Source organism: Thalassophryne amazonica, chromosome 5, assembly GCF_902500255.1.
Source record: "Thalassophryne amazonica chromosome 5, fThaAma1.1, whole genome shotgun sequence".
In the NCBI taxonomy this organism is placed as follows: Eukaryota; Metazoa; Chordata; class Actinopteri; order Batrachoidiformes; family Batrachoididae; genus Thalassophryne; species Thalassophryne amazonica.
In genome coordinates this window covers 103,498,693-103,523,669 of record NC_047107.1, presented here as the reverse complement: position 1 = coordinate 103,523,669, position 24,977 = coordinate 103,498,693, and the positions used below count along the sequence as shown (strand labels likewise).

The window sequence follows — 24,977 nt, the reverse complement described above, 5'->3', positions numbered from 1 at the left end:
CATAAGAAGAAGAGCCTTTATTGTCATTGTACATATGTACATACATACAATTAAATTTGTCCTCTGCATTTAACCCAACCTAATTACAGTTAGACACAATCCAATCACTGGGAGTAGTGGGCAGCCAAAGTCTGGCACCCAGGGACCAACTCCAGAAGTAGAGACTCTTTCTTGGTCAAGGGCAAAGAAAGGAGCAGACCTTAAATGAGCATGTTTTGATTTTGATTTGATTTAACATTTATTTAACCGGGTAAGTTATTAAGAAAAAAATTCTTATTTACAATAACGACCTGGTAACGACGCAGACATGGGGAGAACATGCAAACTCCACACAGAAAGGGTGGGAAGCAACCTTCTTGCTGTGAGGCACCAGTGCTAACCACTAAGCCACCGTGCCTAGCATATTTCACAAGTGAAAAACTCAGCAAACTCTCTAATGTTAAATGTCCCTGTCGAATTAAGGTTATGATTTAGACTGGAGTCGTGTGAAAAGTTCAGTTACCATCTTTTTCCAGTATTAGCATTGACGTTCCACATCCCAAACAGTTGGTGGCGGTAATGCAATAAATTGGAATGCCAACCACTAATTATGTAAGAGAAGAAGAATACCATGATGTTTACTTTGTTCAAATCACGGCCGAGTCCACACAGAAGTTTTTGTTTTTTAGGTCCAATGTTTTATTTGACAAACGTGTGTCACTTAAAATGCGTGTTGGTCCTTGTTTGTATTTTATTCAGCCAGTCGCTACAAGACGACGAGAACTTTGTGGAGGACTTTCTGAAACGAGAATATTCACTAGTGAAGCCTTACCGTGGTGAGTTTACGGTCCAAGTTAAACTTGTTTAAACGTAGATCTGTGTAGGTTCTCAGTCTAAATGTAAAGTTCAAAGTTTGAAATTTAACTTTGACCCAACACTCCAGCGAGCTAATGATTAACCAAGAACTGGTTACCACATCCCTCGCCCGAGGCAGCGCTGCCTAAAGGAGACATGACACCAGTTTTTGCTTCACAGTGGGGTTCTCAGGCCACATGCCAAGTTTTGTTTGCTATCAAAGCATTGATGAGCTATAAAATAACTTCCCATTTGGCTTCTTCGCAGCTTGGTCTGAAGATCAGTTCTGCCAAATTTTGTGGGGATTGTCAAAATATGTGGCCAGTCAAAAAAAAATTGCCTTTTCCATAAACTCCAATATGGTGGAAGATGTGGTATGGTCACACTTGGCTTGAATGAAGGAATCAAGCAATGGTTTTTCAAAATCTGGCATATGGTTCAGAAGTTCATATTTGACCCACTGGTGGTACTACGTCACTGGATAAGCAGACATGGGAAAGAATAACAGAAATGTTCCAGTAAGTGTACCAAATTTCACAACTTTTTGCCATACGATTATAGTGTTAACATGAAATATGAGGGACAGACAGCAATCATTGTATTTTGGTATAGCCTTGTGTTCGTCAGGGGTACAGCAAGAATCCATTCAGCTTGATTTATACACTCCTAAATCACAATTTGTTTTCCCAGAAGACTTTAGTCAACTCTACTTAATACTACACTTTATGTTTTTAGGTTTGGGTTTCTCAAGTTCCTCACAGTGGGATCTGATGGGTACTGCCATGGTTACACCTGAACATGTGCGACTGACCCCAGACCTGCAGAGCAGACAGGGAGCAGTATGGAGTCGATTTGTAAGTCCATTACAACAAACACTATGCATTTCATGTCTCCCATTGCCATTTTTACCCAAGGTCAAAATATGGCCATCAGGTATTAAGAAGACTTTGCATCCGTCTGTCTGTCCATCTGTCTGCTCAGTATAAGTCTATTCCTATTACAGCCAGGGTCTTCAAATTCACAGGGACCATTTTTGGGACACAGACCTTGGACAAGTTCAAAGATGGCTAACCTTGACCTATTCTAAAGGATCAAAAGGTCACATTCTTTCTACACGCTCTTTCATTGATTACATGCTCAGACAGCTAAGTGTTCTTTAGCATTACGTTATATATTTTTTGAGATCTAATTACGTACATTTTTGTAAAAGCTGATACACAATTGAAGCTTGCAAACAGGTGTAGTCTGTGGTAAAAGCTGTGTTGTAGAACATGGTGAGCAATCAGGAAAGTTGTAAAAGTTAAAAAACAAAAGTGTGATGTCTGGTTAAGACAAAACAATACATAAAATGTGAGCAGATACAGTTTGATTTAGGTTGGCTCTCACTGCGGTATTGTATCACTTTCTGTTCCGGAGCACAGCGGTGTTTTGCTGTATCTGTTAGCTGTTTAATCTGCGCAGTTAGATTGATCTAGTTACCTAGATAACGATTTGCTTCACAGTGTAATCTTCACGTGCCTTAACTAAAGCACTCCCTCTGCTGAATCGCCTCTAAATTATTTACACATTATTCACTTTGTGTGTTTTTAGGAATCCGCTAGCTTAGCGCAGCTACTAGCTCTTAGCCGGTTTAGCATGGCGGCTTCTCCTGTCTCTCCCGCACTTTTCTGCTCTGGGTGTGAAATGTTTAGTTATTCCTCAGCCTCCTTTAGCAGTAATGGTACCTGTAATAAGTGTAGCTTATTCGTAGCTTTGGAGGCCAGGCTGGGCGAATTGGAGACTCGGCTCCGCACCGTGGAAAATTCTACAGCTAGCCAGGCCCCTGTAGTCGGTGCGGACCAAGGTAGCTTAGCCGCCGTTAGTTTCCCTCTGGCAGATCCCGAGCAGCCGGGAAAGCAGGCCGACTGGGTGGCTGTGAGGAGGAAGCGTAGTTCTAAACAGAGGCCCCGTGTACACTGCCAACCCATTCACATTTCTAACCGTTTTTCCCCACTCGGCGACACACCCGCTGAGGATCAAACTCTGGTTATTGGCGACTCTGTTTTGAGAAATGTGAAGTTAGCGACACCAGCAACCATAGTCAGTTGTCTTCCAGGGGCCAGAGCAGGCGACATTGAAGGAAATTTGAAACTGCTGGCTAAGGCTAAGCGTAAATTTGGTAAGATTGTAATTCACGACGGCAGTAATGACACCCGGTTACGCCAATCAGAGGTCACTAAAATTAACATTGAATCGGTGTGTAACTTTGCAAAAACAATGTCGGACTCTGTAGTTTTCTCTGGGCCCCTCCCCAATCGGACCGGGAGTGACATGTTTAGCCGCATGTTCTCCTTGAATTGCTGGCTGTCTGAGTGGTGTCCAAAAAATGAGGTGGGCTTCATAGATAATTGGCAAAGCTTCTGGGAAAAACCTGGTCTTGTTAGGAGAGACGGCATCCATCCCACTTTGGATGGAGCAGCGCTCATTTCTAGAAATCTGGCCAATTTTCTTAAATCCTCCAAACCGTGACTATCCAGGGTTGGGACCAGGAAGCAGAGTTGTAGTCTTACACACCTCTCTGCAGCTTCTCTCCCCCTGCCATCGCCTCATTACCCCATCCCCGTAGAGACGGTGACTGCTCCCAGACCACCAATAACCAGCAAAAATCTATTTAAGCATAAAAATTTAAAAGAAAAAATAATATAGCACCTTCAACTGCACCACAGACTAAAACAGTTAAATGTGGTCTATTAAACATTAGGTCTCTCTCTTCTAAGTCCCTGTTAGTAAATGATATAATAATTGATCAACATATTGATTTATTCTGCCTTACAGAAACCTGGTTACAGCAGGGTGAATATGTAGTTTAAATGAGTCAACACCCCCGAGTCACACTAACTGTCAGAATGCTCGTAGCACGGGCCGAGGCGGAGGATTAGCAGCAATCTTCCATTCCAGCTTATTAATTAATCAAAAACCCAGACAGAGCTTTAATTCATTTGAAAGCTTGACTCTTAGTCTTGTCCATCCAAATTGGAAGTCCCAAAAACCAGTTTTATTTGTTATCTATCGTCCTCCTGGTCGTTACTGTGAGTTTCTCTGTGAATTTTCAGACCTTTTGTCTGACTTAGTGCTTAGCTCAGATAAGATAATTATAGTGGGCGATTTTAACATCCACACAGATGCTGAGAATGACAGCCTCAACACTGCATTTAATCTATTATTAGACTCAATTGGCTTTGCTCAAAATGTAAATGAGTCCACCCACTACTTTAATCATATCTTAGATCTTGTTCTGACTTATGGTATGGAAATTGAAGACTTAACAGTATTCCCTGAAAACTCCCTTCTGTCTGATCATTTCTTAATAACATTTACATTTACTCTGATGGACTACCCAGCAGTGGGGAATAAGTTTCATTACATTAGAAGTCTTTCAGAAAGCGCTGTAACTAGGTTTAAGGATATGATTCCTTCTTTATGTTCTCTAATGCCATATACCAACACAGTGCAGAGTAGCTACCTAAACTCTGTAAGTGAGATAGAGTATCTCGTCAATAGTTTTACATCCTCATTGAAGACAACTTTGGATGCTGTAGCTCCTCTGAAAAAGAGAGCTTTAAATCAGAAGTGCCTGACTCCGTGGTATAACTCACAAACTTGCAGCTTAAAGCAGATAACCCGTAAGTTGGAGAGGAAATGGCGTCTCACTAATTTAGAAGATCTTCACTTAGCCTGGAAAAAGAGTCTGTTGCTCTATAAAAAAGCCCTCCGTAAAGCTAGGACATCTTTCTACTCATCACTAATTGAAGAAAATAAGAACAACCCCAGGTTTCTTTTCAGCACTGTAGCCAGGCTGACAAAGTCAGAGCTCTATTGAGCCGAGTATTCCTTTAACTTTAACTAGTAATGACTTCATGACTTTCTTTGCTAATAAAATTTTAACTATTAGAGAAAAAATTACTCATAACCTGTTGTGAAGGTGTCGTAGCACGGACCCACAACAGGGGGCGCAAATGAACGGACAATGAGTAAGCCAAAAGGTAACAATTTAATGTTGTGACAATACACAACTAAATACACAAAATCTGCAAAGTCAATTAACACCAGGTGACGTGTGGGCAGGCTCGAAGATAGGAGACCCCGATGAGAGAGAGGCCGCGTCCCACACGGCTTCCACCACCAACGGCCTGAAGAACACCGGAGCCGCCAAGTCCCGAATCCCCAGGTGACCTCTGTCTTCGACTGTCGACCCTGGTACTGCTGGCAAAAGCAGAAACAAGATGAATGAGTGTACGTCTTTACACTCAGTGGTTCTCGGTCTGTACACCGTTAGGAGGGGGAACCTCCACCTCCGAATCACACACTCGTGCAACGCCTGTGTAACCACTTATCTGTCCAGAGAGTAAGGCGCAGTCGTCGTCGTTAATCTCCGCCACTCCAGATAAGGCTCCGTCCACAGGAATAGGGCTGCAAATAACACAATGTGTCAGTCAGCAGAGAATTTACCTCACGGTAGTCGATTTCTCGGCGGGGAGGTGGAGTTGCAGTCCGGCTTTTATGGTAGTGATGATAACGAGTGACAGCTGGTGCAGAGGATGAGTGACAGCTGTCACTTCTTCTGGGTCTGGCGCCCTCTCGTGCTTGGAGCCCGCACTCCAAGCAGGGCGCCCTCTGGTGGTGGTGGGCCAGCAGTACCTCCTCTTCAGCGGCCCACACAACATAACCATCCCAAAGACGTATCGTTATCTTTGGTTGCTTTCAGTGATGCTGGTATTTGGTTAGACTCTTTCTCTCAGATTGTTCTGTCTGAGTTATTTTCATTAGTTACTTCCTCCAAACCATCAACATGTCTATTAGACCCCATTCCTACCAGGCTGCTCAAGGAAGCCCTACCATTATTTAATGCTTCGATCTTAAATATGATCAATCTATCTTTATTAGTTGGCTATGTACCACAGGCTTTTAAGGTGGCAGTAATTAAACCATTACTTAAAAAGCCATCACTTGACCCAGCTATCTTAGCTAATTATAGGCCAATCGCCAACCTTCCTTTTCTCTCAAAAATTCTTGAAAGGGTAGTTGTAAAACAGCTAACTGATCATCTGCAGAGGAATGGTCTATTTGAAGAGTTTCAGTCAGGTTTTAGAATTCATCATAGTACAGAAACAGCATTAGTGAAGGTTACAAATGATCTTATGGCCTCAGACAGTGGACTCATCTCTGTGCTTGTTCTGTTAGACCTCAGTGCTGCTTTTGATACTGTTGACAATAAAATTTTATTAGAGAGATTAGAGCATGCCATAGCTATTAAAGGCACTGCACTGCGGTGGTTTGAATCATATTTATCTAATAGATTACAATTTGTTCATGTAAATGGGGAATCTTCTTCACAGACTAAGGTTAATTATGGAGTTCCACAAGGTTCTGTGCTAGGACCAATTTTATTCACTTTATACATGCTTCCCTTAGGCAGTATTATTAGACGGCATTGCTTAAATTTTCATTGTTACACAGATGATACCCAGCTTTATCTATCCATGAAGCCAGAGGACACACACCAATTAGCTAAACTGCAGGATTGTCTTACAGACATAAAGACATGGATGACCTCTAATTTCCTGCTTTTAAACTCAGATAAAACTGAAGTTATTGTACTTGGCCCCACAAATCTTAGAAACATGGTGTCTAACCAGATCCTTACTCTGGGTGGCATTACCCCGACCTCTAGTAATACTGTGAGAAATCTTGGAGTCATTTTTGATCAGGATATGTCATTCAAAGCGCATATTAAACAAATATGTAGGACTGCTTTTTTGCATTTACGCAATATCTCTAAAATTAGAAAGGTCTTGTCTCAGAGTGATGCTGAAAAACTAATTCATGCATTTATTTCCTCTAGGCTGGACTATTGTAATTCATTATTATCAGGTTGTCCTAAACGTTCCCTAAAAAGCCTTCAGTTAATTCAAAATGCTGCAGCCAGAGTACTAACGGGGACTAGAAGGAGAGAGCATATCTCATAGTGAACTTACAGGTGTACTTTTATAAACTAAAAGGTGATGTAATTTAGTCTCAAGAAGTATTGAGATAGTATACTTACTATATGTATACAATAACTGTAATTAAGATAGATAAGAGGTAAACTTGAGGTTTACTTCAGTCCATTTAATAAAATAAACTTTAAGTATACTTTTTTGTAAGTAAACTGCATATATTACCTAACTGTCCACTTTCACATTCTTGTACACAAGAGTATCCCACTCTGCAGCAGTTAAATCAATCAATCAATCAATCAATTTTATTTATATAGCGCCAAATCACAAGAAACAGTTGCCCCAAGGCGCTTTGTATTGTAAGGCAAGGCCATACAATAATTACAGAAAAACCCCAACGGTCAAAACGACCCCCTGTGAGCAAGCACTTGGTGACAGTGGGAAGGAAAAACTCCCTTTTAACAGGAAGAAACCTCCAGCAGAACCAGGCTCAGGGAGGGGCAGTCTTCTGCTAGGACTGGTTGGGGCTGAGGGAGAGAACCAGGAAAAAGACATGCTGTGGAGGGGAGCAGAGATCAATCACTAATTATTAAATGCAGAGTGGTGCATACAGAGCAAAAAGAGAAAGAAACACTCAGTGCATCATGGGAACCCCCCAGCAGTCTAAGTCTATAGCAGCATAACTAAGGGATGGTTCAGGGTCACCTGATCCAGCCCTAACTATAAGCTTTAGCAAAAAGGAAAGTTTTAAGCCTAATCTTAAAAGTAGAGAGGGTGTCTGTCTCCCTGATCCGAATTGGGAGCTGGTTCCAGAGGAGAGGAGCCTGAAAGCTGAAGGCTCTGCCTCCCATTCTACTCTTACAAACCCTAGGAACTACAAGTAAGCCTGCAGTCTGAGAGCGAAGCGCTCTATTGGGGTGATATGGTACTATGAGGTCCCTAAGATAAGATGGGACCTGATTATTCAAAACCTTATAAGTAAGAAGAAGAATTTTAAATTCTATTCTAGAATTAACAGGAAGCCAATGAAGAGAGGCCAATATGGGTGAGATATGCTCTCTCCTTCTAGTCCCCGTTAGTACTCTAGCTGCACCATTTTGAATTAACTGAAGGCTTTTCAGGGAACTTTTAGGACAACCTGATAATAATGAATTACAATAGTCCAGCCTAGAGGAAATAAATGCATGAATTAGTTTCTCAGCATCACTCTGAGACAAGACCTTTCTAATTTTAGAGATATTGCGTAAATGCAAAAAAGCAGTCCTACATATTTGTTTAATATGCGCTTTGAATGACATATCCTGATCAAAAATGACTCCAAGATTTCTCACAGTATTACTAGAGGTCAGGGTAATGCCATCCAGAGTAAGGATCTGGTTAGACACCATGTTTCTAAGATTTGTGGGGCCAAGTACAATAACTTCAGTTTTATCTGTGTTTAAAAGCAGGAAATTAGAGGTCATCCATGTCTTTATGTCTGTAAGACAATCCTGCAGTTTAGCTAATTGGTGTGTGTCCTCTGGCTTCATGGATAGATAAAGCTGGGTATCATCTGCGTAACAATGAAAATTTAAGCAATGCCATCTAATAATACTGCCTAAGGGAAGCATGTATAAAGTGAATAAAATTGGTCCTAGCACAGAACCTTGTGGAACTCCATAATTAACCTTAGTCTGTGAAGAAGATTCCCCATTTACATGAACAAATTGTAATCTATTAGATAAATATGATTCAAACCACCGCAGCGCAGTGCCTTTAATACCTATGGCATGCTCTAATCTCTGTAATAAAATTTTATGGTCAACAGTATCAAAAGCAGCACTGAGGTCTAACAGAACAAGCACAGAGATGAGTCCACTGTCTGAGGCCATAAGATCATTTGTAACCTTCACTAATGCTGTTTCTGTACTATGATGAATTCTAAACCTGACTGAAACTCTTCAAATAGACCATTCCTCTGCAGATGATCAGTTAGCTGTTTTACAACTACCCTTTCAAGAATTTTTGAGAGAAAAGGAAGGTTGGAGATTGGCCTATAATTAGCTAAGATAGCTGGGTCAAGTGATGGCTTTTTAAGTAATGGTTTAATTACTGCCACCTTAAAAGCCTGTGGTACATAGCCAACTAATAAAGATAGATTGTAGCCTACTTTTTAGTTTATGAAATTCCACTACACCCAAGCAATTTTATTGACCTTCCAGTCTGATTGGGATTCGATTCAAGGACTCCGTGGTCACAAGCCAGTTTCCAACCCCCATGACTCTAGCGTTAGAGCATGTGATTTATGTGTTACCTGGAGACACTTGCTTCTTACACTTTTGCCACCTTATAAGGTACACCTTGCTAGTCCTCGGTTGGATCCTCTTTTGCCTTCAGAACTGCTTTAATTCTTTGTAGGATAGATTGAATAAGGTGTTGGAAACATTCCTCAGAGATGTTGGTCCATATTGACATGATTATGTCTGACTAGATCAGTACACTTTAATGAATAAGTGGAATGTTGTGTTTTTATAGTGTTCTGCAATCTCCCTGACCGCTTCCTTATGGAAAAGTCTGCTGTTTTTCTGGCTTTCTTCCCAAACACAGCAATCATTTTTGTGAAGCATGTTTGAATCAAGACATCAAATGTAGTTTCATACAAGCTGTTTTTTTCTGTTGTAATACTGAAAGATTTTTAGGAATAATACTGTGACATAATTGTGTGCACAGTACATGCAGGATTACATCTGGGACACGTTTAAGGGACTTTGTCCACCATTCTTTGGGCAAATTACAGGCATTTGTTGCAGCCTTATCCATAGATTTAGTCATGGCTATGCATTTACACGAAGGATGTATGCCTGCATTAAAATGCACTGCCCTGCTGTCTATTGGGACTTACCTTTCACTGAACAGAAGACTCCTTCTGTTCCTCCTCTGCAACATGAAACCCATTACAAGCATTTTGTACTCTTCAGCAGAAGACGGTTTTGAGATATGAATGTGGAAGCAGCATTTTTTTTGCATGCACCGTGCAGTGGTGGGCACAGATAACCAAAAAATTAACTTCAATAACAGATAATCAGATAACTGAAAAGTTATCTTTGATAAAGATAAACCGATAAACCACCCAAAAATGTATCTGAAGTTACAGCTAACCGATAAATTCCAGTATTGTCTCTGGTACATTTGCAACTACCAACAAGCTGAATTTGAGTTTTAACACCACAATCGCTTTTGGAAGCATCAAAAGCAATGTACTTCTATGTTTGAATATGCTGCCCCTGCTGGAAGACACAGCTGCAACACAGAAGCACCTGAGAGCAGCCACAAAGCCAGCTCTCTACCGCCTGGTCAGGCGGAGGTCTTGAAAAATAAAGGCATACTGACTTATGGTTTTGCGTGAATACTCATAGAATAACTCCATTAATGTCAATTCTGTCATTTGTACAAAGTTAAAATATAACATATATCTTTTAATGTTGAATAATGCACAAATTCTGAGGTTTTGTAACAAACACAGACAGATCGCAAAGGATTCTGGGTAAAAGTGCCTCTGCTAAACACTGATTGGTTCAGTCATTCATTATGTAAACCAACACGTTAATGTGATGTGTGTCGTGTGTTGGTGTTTACAGATAAATGTGCGTTTGTAAAATATTCCAATTTTTATTCATAAAAATAGTCATTTTTACGGAGCCCTGGAAGTGTCATCGCAAAATGTTTTGCATGTGGAGAGAATGTGCACACGTTTTATTAGTGCCGTGCGCACATTTTATGATGTTGTAAAACGTGCACTCAGTATTGTTTGGACACATAAATGTTGGCTTTACACTGTGCGTGTTTTGGCCCTTTTTCAGATGATTTTTCATTCATGCAATAATTTTTTTGGACCCAGTTTCAGGTTAATCGCGCGTCCTGCATCGTGTAGTGTACATGGAGTAACAAGCTGCGTTTAACATCTCACGACCACCTCCTGATCACCGATCATATGGTTGAATGAAAATCAAACCTGTTGATATTATTCTGTATCTTGTTGCTGAAGAGCTACAAGCGTCCAACTGCTCGCACTGTGCATGTGCAAACACCGCAGACCTGTCTTGTAATGTTTTGTTGTTGTTGTTTTGTTTTTAAACTTAATTTGTAAAAAAAAAAAAAAAAGCCATTTGCAAAGCCAAAAAGTTGATTTGACAACCATTGGATATAACCGGGGTCAAAATAAATAGAACACTGCCATCTACTGGTGCCCAGACGCTTAGTACTTAGGGCGAATACTGCCATGAACACTACTGGCCAGTAAATGGCAGTAGAGGCCTTGAAAACTTGCCAAAACAAAATTCCAGGTAATCCGTGTCTGCTATATTTAAGATGCGTGGAATTTAACTAACGCAAATACAATAACATCTATAAACCCAGAGAATATATTCACGAGAGTTTTAGGCACTAGAGTTTAATGCTGCTGTCCGTGGAGCCTGATCAGAGTGTCTGAAATGCATTTGTCCTGTCATGAACATACTGAGATTACCCTAACCTACCCATAATGCACTGCTGGGCACAGCATATGCTCACACAACCTTAAAAATTAGCACATGACTTTAAAACTAAAACATATATCTGATATTTTCACTTTATAAAACTTCAGACATGACAGTAATTTTAAATAACTTGTCCAAAATTAGTTTGGTTAAAATTTGAGCCATAAGTTAAAAATGTATGCCTCTGGATGACTTGGGTGATATTGCCAGTGTATCAATATGGTGTTAAAGAAATTTTTTTTTTTTTTTTTTTGTGACCAGTTTTCTTTTGTCTGTAGAGGATAGAGTGGTTTCTCCTGAAAGCGGCTCTTTTCTGTTTGCAGAGGGTAGAACTATACATCTCTTAGGAAACTTTTAACAGGTAGGTCTCAGCTGATTTTAAATTTTAAAAATGTTTGCCGCTGTTCAGCTTGGTTTACTACGTTATCGGTCTAAAAGTTGTCGGACGACAATTTATCGGAAGATAATTAGTCCGATAATGGTTTTTAAAGTTATCTAAAAAGATAATCCGATAATGAAAACATTATCTTCGATAATTATTCGTTATCAGATTATCGGAAGTGTGCCCACCACTGGCAACGTGTAATAGTAATCATACATACTCGGGCTTGATTTTCTCTGTTTTGAAATAGGGATGGAAATTGGGGCCAAAAATTGGCGATAGGAGATGGTGCTTATTTTGCGCTTGTACTGGCTTACAACATTGATTGAAATGACTTACAACATTGAACATTTAGTGAAGTTTTTGATCCTTGGAAATAAAGTTATTTGAAACAACACAAAGCATGTATGTTTCTGTGGACAACACAGTGTTCTCTCGGTAAAAAGAAAAATTTGTGTAAATAGTTGTAAAAGAAACATCAATGAAATTTCTTTACATCCTGAAACATCCATTTCAAAGCGGCATTGCATCAGACAGTGTTTGTTGGCTGTCTCTCCTCGTGTAATCAATCATTTTCCATGACTGTGCTGGCAGACAATTTTGACATTGTTTCTGTCATTGTGATGCAGGTTACATTGCATCAGGGGAGGAAATCGTATTACATGTGGTCACGTCAGGTCTTGGATCGTTCACTGGTGCTGTGTGTTGCCACATCTGCACCTCCTGCCTTTAGAGAGTCTTCAACAGTCACATGGGTTGTCTGATGAAATATGCTGCAATTTGTAGGTTCCCTTTAAATGAACTATGTTTCAGAGCTAATGTGGAGTATGCAAAGGAGAAGACCCATGTACATTGAAACCTGTTTCTGTTGTTTTCTAGCCTTGTTACTTGCAGGACTGGGAGCTTCAGGTGCACTTTAAAATCCATGGCCAAGCAAGGAAGAATTTAAATGGAGATGGACTGGGCATCTGGATAACCAAAGAACGCATGCAGAATGGTAGGTCCTTGGGATCCCATGTGGTGTCGTTTTGTAGACCCCTGTTTCTGTTGATCTGGTTCTGCGTTTCTGTTTTTGTGTTGCCATGATTAGAGTGCCTGTGCTGCGCTTCAAACTTCAAGTACAACCCCAATTCCAGTGAAGTTGAGACATTGTGTGAAATGTAAATAAAAACAGAATACAATGACTTGCAAATCCTCTTAGGTTGAATATGCCACAAAGACAAGATATTTTTTGTTCAAACTGATAAACTTTGTTGTTTTTGTGCAAATATTTGCTCATTTTGAAATGGATGCCTACAACATGTTGCAAAATAATTGGGATGGGGCAACAAAAGACTGGGAAAGTTGATGAATGCTCAAGGAACACCTAGTTGGAAACAGGTGAGTGTCTTCATTGGGTATAAAAGGAGCATCCCTAAAAGGCTCAGCCATTCACAAGCAAGCGGCACTGCATTAAAAATCGACATCATTGTGTAAAGGATCTTACCGCGTGGGCTCAGAAATACTTCAGAAAGCCATTGTCAGTTAACACAGTTCGTTGTTACATCTACAAGTGCAAGTTAAAACTCTACCATGCAAAGTGAAAGCCATACATCAACAACATCCAGAAATGCCGCCGCCTTCTCTGGGCCCAAGCTCATTTGAAATGGACAGACGCAAAGTGGAAAAGTGTGCTGTAGTATAATGAGTCCACATATCAGTTTGTTTTTGGAAATCATGGACGTCGTGTCCTCTGGACAACAGAGGAAAAAGATCGTCCAGATTGTTACCAGTGCAAAGTTCAAAAGCCAGCATCTGTGATGGTATGGGGGTGTGTTAGTGCCCATGGCATGGGCAACTTACACAACTGTGATGGCACCATCAATGCTGAAAGGTACATCCAGGTTTTGGAGCAACAAATGCTGCCATCCAAGCAATGTCTTTTTCAGGGACGTCCCTGCTTATTTCAGCAAGACAATGCCAAGCCACATTCTGCACGTGTTACAACAGCGTGGCTTTGCAGTAAAAGAGTGCGGGTACTAGACTGGCCTGCATGCATTCCAGACCTGTTGCCCATTGAAAATGTGTGGCGCATTATGAAGTGCAAAATATGACAACAGAGACCCCGGACTGTTGAACAACTGAAGTCATACATCAAGCAAGAATGGGGAAAGAATTCCACCTACAAAGCTTCAACAATTAGTGTCCTCAGTTCACAAACGCTTATTGAGTGTTGTTAGAAGGAAAGGTGATGTAACACAGTGGTAAAGTTTCTGTGAAGGCTCTCAGTTGTCCAGTTGGTTTCCATAGTAGAGAAGCTTGAATCTTTGACTGGACTGAGTTGCTTGATGCGACTCTTATAGAGACTCTCTACAAGAGTCAAGACAGAAGTCAGACTACCAGAGCAAGAATTTTAGCTGAGGAAGCTTCTGCGATTTGAAGCAAAACGTCCTCGCGTCAAGCAACCCAGTCCAGTCGAAGATTCAAGCTTCTCTAACATACCACTGTCCCAGTTTTTTTGAAACGTGTTGCAGGCATCCATTTAAAAATGAACAAATATTTACACAAAAACAATGAAGTTTATCAGTTTGAACATTAAATATCTTGTCTTTGTGGTATATTCAGTTGAATATAGGTTGAAGAGGATTTGCAAATCATTGTATTGTTTTTATTTACATTTTACACAACATCCCAACTTCATTGGAATTGGGGTTGTATCTCAGTGCAGTTGATTTGTTTTGACTTTATGGCTGCTTGTTTTCAGATTTGTCCTAACACCACTTAATAATCACTGTTTAACAAAATGGCAATAAAAGGATATCCACAGAAAGCTTGTCTTGAACAAAATAAGGCCAAGTCCAACATTTCTGCAATCCTGAAAAACATTAATGAAAGCACAAAATTGGTTCAAAATTTTCTTTCCTTATTGATTACAAGAGCTCTTGACAAAATTCCATTATACCTGTATTGATGGTAAATGTCCACCAGGTGGAAATATTGCTCCATTTCAAGAACTTTAAGTAGAGGCTACTGTGGAGCAATCCTGTTGCTTATAGTAGTAGATTTCACTTCTGGAAAGACTTAATTTTAAAGTCCTTCACTGTCATTCAGCAATAGACAAGCAGAGGGTTTTTTTTAAACTGTGGCAACAGCCACAATTTATATGTGAATCAGATGACAAAAAAATAAATCCAAAAGACAAACAGATGTGAAGAACAAAAAAGCTGGAAATGCAAAGGTTTTTATGTTGGGTTATTGAAACTGGGCATAACAGTGATGTTTTATGTCATCAGTGTTTTTCAGTTTGTTGATGACTTTAGAATCTTTCTGCATTTAGATTTTGCATACATACTAACATCACAAACGTTTCACTGGAGTTTGCTTGTTGTTTTCCAGAAATAACAACTGTAAAAGGTGTATAACTTGAAACGCAGTCCTGTGTTTGCCAAGATATTTAGTGTTTATAATTGTTTTTAACGTTGAGCCCGAGAATGTCTAAAGGCCAGCTGAGTTACCTGAATTTTTATCATTTCCAGACACTTGGTACAAAGTCAATGTCTGCTTCATCATATAATCAGGAATATTATGCTTATATATTTGTCTGTGTTTTATGGGGAAGATGCTCAAAATTTTTTGATTCAGCCACAGTCAACTGGTCTCATTGTGAAGGATCCTGTACCCTGAAGCTGATCATATGTTGTATGATATTTGAGAAGAATGCCTCTGATATCCCTCAGGTTTTGATTATTGTTTTATTTTATTGTTGATTTTTTTTTTTTTTTTCTCTAGGTCCTGTGTTTGGCAACATGAACTATTTCACTGGACTTGGGATCTTTGTGGACACCTATCCTAATGCTGACAGGAACTATGATGTAAGAGTCAGTTGTTAACATTAGTTTCCTCTTTTGCTACCATTTGTTTGGACTTTATGAATTGCTTCCTCATCCTGTTTGTATTTAGTATAAAATGTGCCATCTTCTAGTAGGGATCTAAATATGATACAGTACCACATTTATTATATAAATGTGTTTGAAAGTAGTATACTGCACAGTGTAGAGCTGATTGGGATAACTGAGGGTTGAACTAGCATGATTGTGTGTCTATAATTTACTTGACTATGAATTGAGACAGTTGTAATACCAGGAGTTTGAGATGAGATCTCACCGGTGATGTTCTGACATACAAAGACCATCGTCAGTCATTTACCCCAAGTCTATTCATGATGGTTGTGAGGAATTTGGCAGATATGAGTTTGTGACGAGATTTCTGCAACCTTCACCTTCATGGGTTTCAGGAGAATCAATGCTACACTACGGGTGGTAGGGGGTGTTGACTAGTTGGGTTGAGACAGCATACAGTTGTACTCATAAGTTTACATATCCTGGTAGAATTTGTGAAATACTGCCCGTTTTTTGGAAAATAAGTCTGATCATGCAATTCAGTTCAACTTATTTCATTTATATAGCGCCAAATCACAACAAAGTTGCCTCAAGGCGCTTCACACAACTCCCTCTGATGATTTGAGGAAGAAACCTCAAGCAGACCAAACTCAGAGGGGTGACCCTCTGCTTGGGCCATGCTACCGACACAATTGACAATATGATTATACAGGAAATTTTGGGAGTCCATGCTGGTGTACAGGACGGGAAGCTTGCAGAAGAAGACACCCACTCTCATCTCTGCAAGGAGCCACACGTCAAACAGAGGAAAAAAAAACAATCAGGTGGTAGAAAGACAACAAATACAGTATGACTTGTCAGCATTAAGCAACAAGAAAAACAGAAGAAATACTAAGGTGATCACCGGCCCCACTAGCCCTAAGCTTCACTAAAAGACCCAGACTTTAGATGAAGTTGAAGCCGCAGCTCGCTCTATTTACATACCCTTGAATAGATAGGTTCACACAGCCAAGTTTAATTGGCGATTAGTGACTTTGTTGGCTACTGAGCCATGAGCAAAGCAATAGAGCTGTTAAAAGATCTGCAAGAGAAGGTATTTGAACTGTATAAATAAGGAAAGGGATATTTAAAAATCCCCAAAGAGTTGACAATGGCAGTCAGTAGTGTTCAAAGTCTGATAAAGAAGTGGGGAGTTAGTGGTTTTGTTTATATCAAGTCACAATCAGGTAGCCCAACAAAGATTTTAGCCTCAACTGTGAGGAAATTTGATCAGGTTGCAAAGAAATAAAAACTGAAATACAGGCTTCACTGCAAGAAAGTGCTGTGATTGAGTCAAGAGCCACAGTAAGGAGGTACCTCAATAAAAATGGGCTGCACAGTCTGGTTACCAGGAAAAAAAAGCCATTACTGTGTCAATGCCACAAAACAGCACACTTACATCAGCACAGACAAGCCTCAGAAGTTCTGGAACAAAATCATTTTAAGTGATGAGACCATAAATGAAATTGATGGTCTCATCACTTACTTTTTCAGCAAGGGGGGAAAAAGGGCAAAGCCAAAAGAAATTTCAGAATATCTTAATATAGTGTGTGTGTGTGTGTGTGTGTGTGTGTGTGTGTGTGTGTGTGTGTGTGTGTGTGTGTGTGTGTGTGTGTGTGTGTGTGTGTGTATATATATATATATATATATATATATATATATATATATATATATATATATATATATATATATATATATATATATATATATATATATATATATATATATATATATATACAGTGGTGGGCACAGATAACCAAAAAAGTAACTTCAATAACAGATAATCAGATAACTGAAAAGTTATCTTTGATAAAGATAAACCGATAAACCACCCAATTTCTGGTACATTTGCAATTACTAAGAAGCTGAAATTGACTTTTAACACGATTGCTTTTGAAAGCATCAAAAGCGACAAAAGACCCAAAGAATGAGCCAATATTTCTGTGTTTGACCATGCTGCCCCCTGTAGAAAGCTGCACAGAAGACTCCTGAGAGCACCCACAAAATGAACTCTCTAATAAAAACAATGCTCCAGTCAGGCAGTGGTCTTGAAAAATAAAGTTATACTAACTTATGGTTTTGTGAAAATACTGATAGAATAACTCCATTAATGTCAATTCTGTCATTTGTACAAAGTTAAAATATAACATATATCTTTTAATGTTGAATAATGCACTAATTCTGAGGTTTTGTAACAAACACAGACTGCAAAGCATTCTGGATAAAAGTGCCTCTGCTAAACACTGATTGGTTCAGTCATTCATTATGTAAACCAGCACGTTAATGTAACGTGTGTCGTGTGTTGATTTAAAGATAAATGTGCTTTTGTAAAATATTCCATTTTTATTTGTAAAAACAGGCATTTTTACGGAGCCCTGGAAGTGTCATCGCAAAATGTTTTGCATGTGGAGAGAATGTGCACACGTTTTATGATGTTGAAAAACGTGCACTCAATATTAGTAAGTAAGTAAGTAAATTTATTTATATAGTGCCTTTCACAGACATAAGTCACAAAGCACTTCACAGGTTAAAAAGCAATAATAAATAATAAAAACATAGATAAAACAAAGGACAAGGTTAACAATTGGTCAGTTCTGAAAAGCCTTATCTTGACACATAAATGTTGGCTTTACACTGTGCGTGTTTTGGCCATTTTTCAGATGATTTTTCATTCGTACTGCCATGAACACTACTGGCCAGTAGATGGCAGTAGCGGCCTTGAAAACTTGTCAAACAAAATTCCAGATAATCGGTCTGCTACATTTAAGATGCATGGAATTTAAACGCAAATACAATAACGTCTATAAACCCAGAGAATATATTCACAAGAGTTTTAGGCACTAGAGTTTAATGCTGTTGTCCGTGGAGCCTGAACAGAGTGTCTGAAATGCATTTGTCCTGTCGTGAACGTCTGAGATTACCCCATGCTACCCATAATGCATTGCTGCCGGCCGGGCACAGCATGTGCTCACAAAACCTTAAAAATTAGCACATTACTTTAAAACGAAAACATATATCTGATATTTTCATTTTATAAAACTTCAGACATGACTATTTTAAATAACTTGTCCAAAATGAGTAGGTTAAAATTTGAACCATAAGTTAAAAATGTATGCCTCTGAATGACTTGGGTGATATTGCGGTTATATCAGTATGGTGTTAAAGGAAATTTTTTTTTTTTTTTGGGGTCACCAGTTCTCCTTTGCCTACAGAGAATAGAGTGATTTCTTCTGAAAACTGCTCTCTTCTGTTTGCAGAGGGTAGAACAATATACCTATTAGGAAACTTTAAACAGGTAGGTCTCAACTGCTTTTAAGTTTTAAAAATGTTTTTCACTGTTCAGCTTGGTTTACTACGTTATCGGTTTAAAAGTTATCGGTCGGCAATTCATCGGAAGATAATTAGTCCGATGATGGTTTTTAAAGTTATCTAAAAAGATAATCCGATAATGAAAACATTATCTTCGATAATTATCTGTTATAGGATTATCGGAAGTGTGCCCACCACTGTATGTGTGTGTGTGTGTGTGTGTGTGTGTGTGTGTGTGTGTGTGTGTGTGTGTGTATATATATATATATATATATATATATATATATATATATAAACCACCCATAGGAGGAGTTTTTTGCTCGTCATGTAAATGTTGACACTGTTATTCTTCCTTTACTGCATCCCTCTTGAATGAGCAGAAGAGGCAACCTGGAACTCAGGTAGCATTAGTCATCGCTGCTTCTTCCTGTATTTGACCAATCAAGTGTTCATTCATTGAACTGACCGGTTCATCATCTTACATCATCTCATTAGATCCATTTGTGAGTCGTCTCTGTAGAATCAACCATATGCTGTTTCAGTCCATTTGTAATCCAAATGTTTTTTGGAGCTTCTCTGTCTTTTTATGTCTTTATTCACAGAGGAGTTTTCCATACATATCATTGATGCTGGGGAATGGGACGCTGTCATATGACCATGATCGTGACGGTCGACCCACTGAGCTTGGCGGTTGTACTGCGATGGTGCGGAACTCTGTCTATGATACTTTTCTCCTGGTCAGATACTCCAAAAACAGGCTAACGGTACGAAAGTACTATATACTTATATACAATATATTTAAGTTTTTGCTTAAGAGTGCCATGTTTCATGCAGCGATTTTTTTATTTTTGGATGATATTGGGATATCGAAGTCTCTGAGGCAGAATTTGAAACCCAAGATAACACAGTTGATTGCTGAAAAATAAATTGGAAAATAAGTAGGGCTGAAACACTTGAGTCAGCATTATCCATTCAGCTGGCGCTAACGAGCTAATGTTTTGTATCTTGTCATGAGATCTGAATCTTGTGTGTCGATCAGTCGTTCATCTCAGAGTTAATTAAAATATTTGCTGCTGTAATTGGGAAGCTACAGGGTGAGCCACACAGGCACAAGCTAGCTACTTAACAGCTTGCATGGTGTGTCCGTGAGCAGCGTACCTCTGTCTGCATTCATTGAGGCAGAGCAAGCCACTTGTGTAGTGACGGCAAAATTTAAATAGCTTTCTTCTGCCCTCCAGATAATGACGGATGTAGAGGGTAAACGGAAATGGAAAGAGTGCACGGAGGTCTCAGGGGTGCGGCTGCCCGTGGGCTACTTCTTTGGAGCCTCCTCTGCCACTGGAGACCTGTCAGGTATAAAAGTTCAAAAATCATTTGAAGGAGATTTGTCCTCTGAAAAACCTGCTTAATGGTTTTCATTGAGATTGCATTTGAGTGTATATATAAAAAATAGCCTAGAAGAAATCTTGCAATGTTAACAAAATTGGAAAAAAAATAAAATTGCTGGATCAGGCCATTTTCTTCTTCCACCATGTTTCATGAAAATCATTAGAGCAATTTTTGAGCAAATGATTAAAAATAAAAAAACATCCAAAAACTCCCAATTGTGCATTGTTTAAGAAAGCGGAAAGAATAGACTGCAATAGCATAATATAGTTCAGTCTTCAGGCTTATCCTGACAGTTCCAGTCAATTTGCATAAATTGTAATCCCTAACTTCGACGTGACACAGTTTTATGTAATCTACCACATCTCACAGTGAGCAAAATGTCTCATAATGGTTTCTCGTTTATTTGAAGTGTTAATTACTGAGGTTTGTGTTGTTGCAGATAATCATGATCTCATCTCCATGAAGTTGTACCAGCTGACAGTGGAGAGAACTGTGGAAGAGGAGCAAGAGGAGGTGGTAGAAATCCCCAGAGTTGACGATATGTCGCAGTTCCAAGGTAAATGTGACTCATTGCTCATAGTTGACATGTGTATATGTATGTACTGTGTATATATATATATACACACATTCCTCATCATTCTGTTTACTCTGACATGACAGTCCTGGAAGAAAGTATCAATCAGTTACGTGTATAAATTATGTAAACAACAGTACAGAAATCACAGCACTTAGGGCTAAATATTGATCCAAGAGAACCTGAAAAAACAATCAGTTTTTGGAATGTTAAATAAATACTAATTGTATATTGTTTACTGCATTTCTGTAGGTCGTTTTCCATCTGATTGAGACGTTCAAAGCAGTTTACAGTGATATCTCATGTTCACAAACTGATGTCAGTGTGTTGCCAAACAGCGCGTTCAATTGCATCCCAATGTCAGACTGAACGGTTCCCCCCTAAAAAATAGGTCCCCCCCTGCCTTCACTACACACGTGTCATTTCTGTGCTTCACGGATTATCACCTCGTCTCTGCTTCCAACTGCGCTCAGTCATCATCTATCTCAGTGATAACTATCTCAGTGATAAATACCTGAAGCTTTTGTACAACAATAATTTCCACATAAATTCAGCATTATTTCATAATAAAAGATAGGGGGAAGTGATCAGAGAGCAGCAGCGAGATGAGCTGCTGCTGCGTTCACTGCACCGCCGTCATTTCAACGCGTCAGTAGCAACTCACCGATTATTGCCTCGTTTCTCCTTAAAACTGACTTTAGAATGATTTAAGGTTTTACCTTGTCATCTGATGGTTAATAATCACATTAATCCCTTTGATCACTTTGGGTGTAGAGACTCGGTCTTAGGCGAGCTGCTGTGGTCTCAGATGACGCAAGCACAGTGAAGGCAGGCGGACCAATTTTTAGGAGGGACCGTTCAGTCTGTGACACCGAGAACAACTTGGGAATTAACAACCTGCTTCCACAAGAACAGAGGATCTTCTGGTTCCAAGTCCACCTGTCTAACCTCTAGGCCCACACATCACATCTCCTGGTGACAAGGCGTGGCAATCCTTTCCTAATTTAACTTACTGGCAGTTTCTCTGCTGTTGGTTGCTGATGTTGATCAGATGCTTTTACACTCCATTAACAAGAAACAAACAGAACTACCTCAGGTGCATCATATTAATTTTAATATTTACCTTCCACCTGTACCTCCACCCAACAGTCATGACCTGTCGAGAGTCTCCCCTTCTGGCTCAACTCTTTCTTCACCAGGATGGTCTGGTACATTGTCTGGAGCACTTTTAAACACAGCCCCAATCTGTCTCGCACTCCATCTTATCCCAACTTGTGAACGAGACTCCAAGATACTTGAACTCCTCTACTTGGGACAATAACGCTCCCCTGACCCAAAGGCAACAATCCACCCTTTTCTGACAGAGGACCATGGTCTCAGATTTGGAGGTGCTGTTCCTTAGCCACCACAGGATTGGTGACAAGGGCCAACGCGCACCCAAAGTCATTGAACAGGAAATCTGTGAAAAAAGTGGGAAAAAATACATGTCCCAAACAATGGCCAACAAATAAACATCTGCCAGAAAAGTCAAAATGAAGGACAATATAAAGCTGAAAAAAAAAATCTAAAGAGAATCAGTGTAACTGAAAAGGAGGATCAAATTCCTGAAGCAGAAATCTTATTCCTTAAAGGTGCATTTACACATAACCAAGACACGTTACGAATGTCATTTTTCTGTCATTCGTTACACATTCCTGACATTCTTAATGTGACTTAACGCATCTGAATAGGTTTCTTAATAGTGCGTGTTGGTGCGTGATATTCTTGATATTCGTGGAGCATGTTTTTGCCTGTCAAAAAATATTCCACGAATGTCACACACCACCGTCATTTCGTCTCACGTCGTGGAGGTCGCAAATGAGCGTGTTGATCCGTCTTAATGAGTAGTGATCCTTAATAGAACGTGACAACGTTCGTAGTGGTTCCTGTGATGGTTCTTGGAGCCCAAACTGTCACGCGTTATTACAAAGTGACACGGAAACTGTCAAGTTTTGACATGACTTGTAACGTGGCGTCACATTTCACTGCGCACCACGACAAATCAGTTTTCTGTCACGTGCGCACAATTAAACTCGGCTCCAAATGTCGTTCCACAGTTCCTGCTGAAGCTCCTCAGGATGCTCCTGCAGGTGTTCCACCTGCTGTTGTAACCAGTGAGTGGGAGAACGAGTCTGAGCAACCAGAGGAGCGAGACTCACGTGCAGCCAGACATCTCTGCACCTCCTCCAGTCTTGGGGAGGAAGAAGCGTGCGCACAGTTAAACCTGCTGCACCGCATTCAGTTTGATTGCTGACACCAAGTCGACTAAAAGTCTAATTTCAGTGCTCTTCAGCGCGCTCCTGCAGGTGTTCCACCTGCTGCATGTGCCTGATGTTTGGGAAAATGCACGAGACGAGAGCCACATGAAGCCACACATCTAGCTCTGTCCTCCTCCTCCTCTCTGCGCCACTCCATGGCGCAGAGCCCAACTACGCATGCAGTCACGAAGTTCTTCTGAAAAACTGGAGCGATCTGAATTCAGTTGGATGAATATGGGTGTGTGTGGAGACAGTTCACCTCATTCACAACGTGACAGAACTTAACGATGCGCTGTTACGCGCAATAGCGCGGAACACTATTCTTGACCGTGCATAATGGTTCCTGATAATTCTCCAGCAACATGTACCATTAATCGTAACGTGTGGTAACACGTTGCAGCAGTTCCTGAGGACACCTGACACCTCTGCCCCGAATCATCACATTCGTGATCAGCGGCCAAGAATGTGTACTTGGTGGCATTCGTGACTTGTCGTCGTCATGTGTAAACGCAGCATAACATTCAGAGCAAGTAGCAACACACCAAGGACATGGAACCAGGTTAAAGTGAACTCCAGATATATAAAAAAATTAATAACCAGCAATAAATACAAGTAAATCTGTTATCTCTTGATTGAATCGGTACTTCAACATCAGTCATGAGACAGTGTGTGTTTAAAGAAAAGAAAACAAATCGTAACAGTCACATAATCCACTTCAAATTTTCTTCTTTATTAATGCAAACAATTGCAACAGGCACCTCACAAGACAGTGCAGCCAATGGTTGGACAGAGTTCTTAAAATTACACTTCTGACATATTTAACTAAGTTTACATCCAACAAACCTGCTCCTGAACATACATTGGCTTTCACAACCAATCTAGCATTTGTTTCAAAGAACCAAAAGATCCGGAATCAGATCTGATCATTGAAAATTAATCCACCAAACACTGTCATCCACGTATGAAAACTAGGGCCTTGGTTGTGTACTTAAGGCAGATTTTTCACTTATTAAAGTGGGAACAGCAATGCTTCATCTTTAGTGTATTTATTTATTATGATATTAAGATGTTTCTTCAAAAACACTGTCTGTTGCACTGATTTAAAAAAGGTGGTATATTGAGAGAAATAAGCCATACATGTGTTCCCACCGCAGTCCTTGGAGTGTAGTGTGAGTAGGGTGGTGTTGTGGGGGATAGTTGGGTTTCTGTACGATTTAATTTTGATGAACGGATGAATGTCAGAGTTATTCTCTCCACCTTTTTTCATTGCAGTAGAAGTTGAGGAAGAAGGGATGAGTGGTGTCCAGTTCTTCTTCACGCTGCTGTTCTCGGTCCTTGGCCTTGGCGTCCTGGGTGTGGTAGGGCTGATGGTTTACACACGCTGGAATGAAAACAAACGCAAACGTTTCTATTGAGAAACAAGGCACTGATGCAGATTAATGGTTTTTGTGATTGGATCCTCACAGCAGCCCCATGATTGTTTTAGCTTTACTGAGCCAGACGGCTGATGGAACAACAACGTAAGTCACAAGCCAAGAGAAGATGAACAGATAAGCCAGCTGGAAATACTCCTTTTTAATGGAGAATGGAGAAGATAAAACTGCTCCAGGAGACCTTGTGTTAAATTTGTGGATCTGCAGCATCTTTTCTCCACCACTTGAGACAATGTAGTTTCACACAATAATATGAAATAATTAAATTCTTCATTCATATCGAGCATCACGTGAAATATTCAGGGTGAAATGTTGGCATACTGTGTGCAGTTTACTGTCTTCCTATCAGAAAT

At 39.9% G+C, this 24,977-nt stretch overlaps 1 protein-coding gene across 1 annotated transcript; it reads left to right on the top strand.

Annotated features, from left to right (window-relative positions):
* Positions 1 to 602: 602 nt before the first annotated feature.
* Positions 603 to 24,627, top strand: lman2lb (lectin, mannose-binding 2-like b). The gene is made up of 8 exons (XM_034171018.1): positions 603 to 815; positions 1,570 to 1,688; positions 12,585 to 12,702; positions 15,474 to 15,556; positions 19,534 to 19,695; positions 20,170 to 20,284; positions 20,760 to 20,876; positions 24,464 to 24,627. Exons 1-8 carry the CDS (start codon positions 611 to 613, stop codon positions 24,604 to 24,606), a joined length of 1,062 nt encoding a protein of 353 aa, XP_034026909.1. The 5' UTR covers positions 603 to 610; the 3' UTR covers positions 24,607 to 24,627.
* Positions 24,628 to 24,977: the final 350 nt, after the last annotated feature.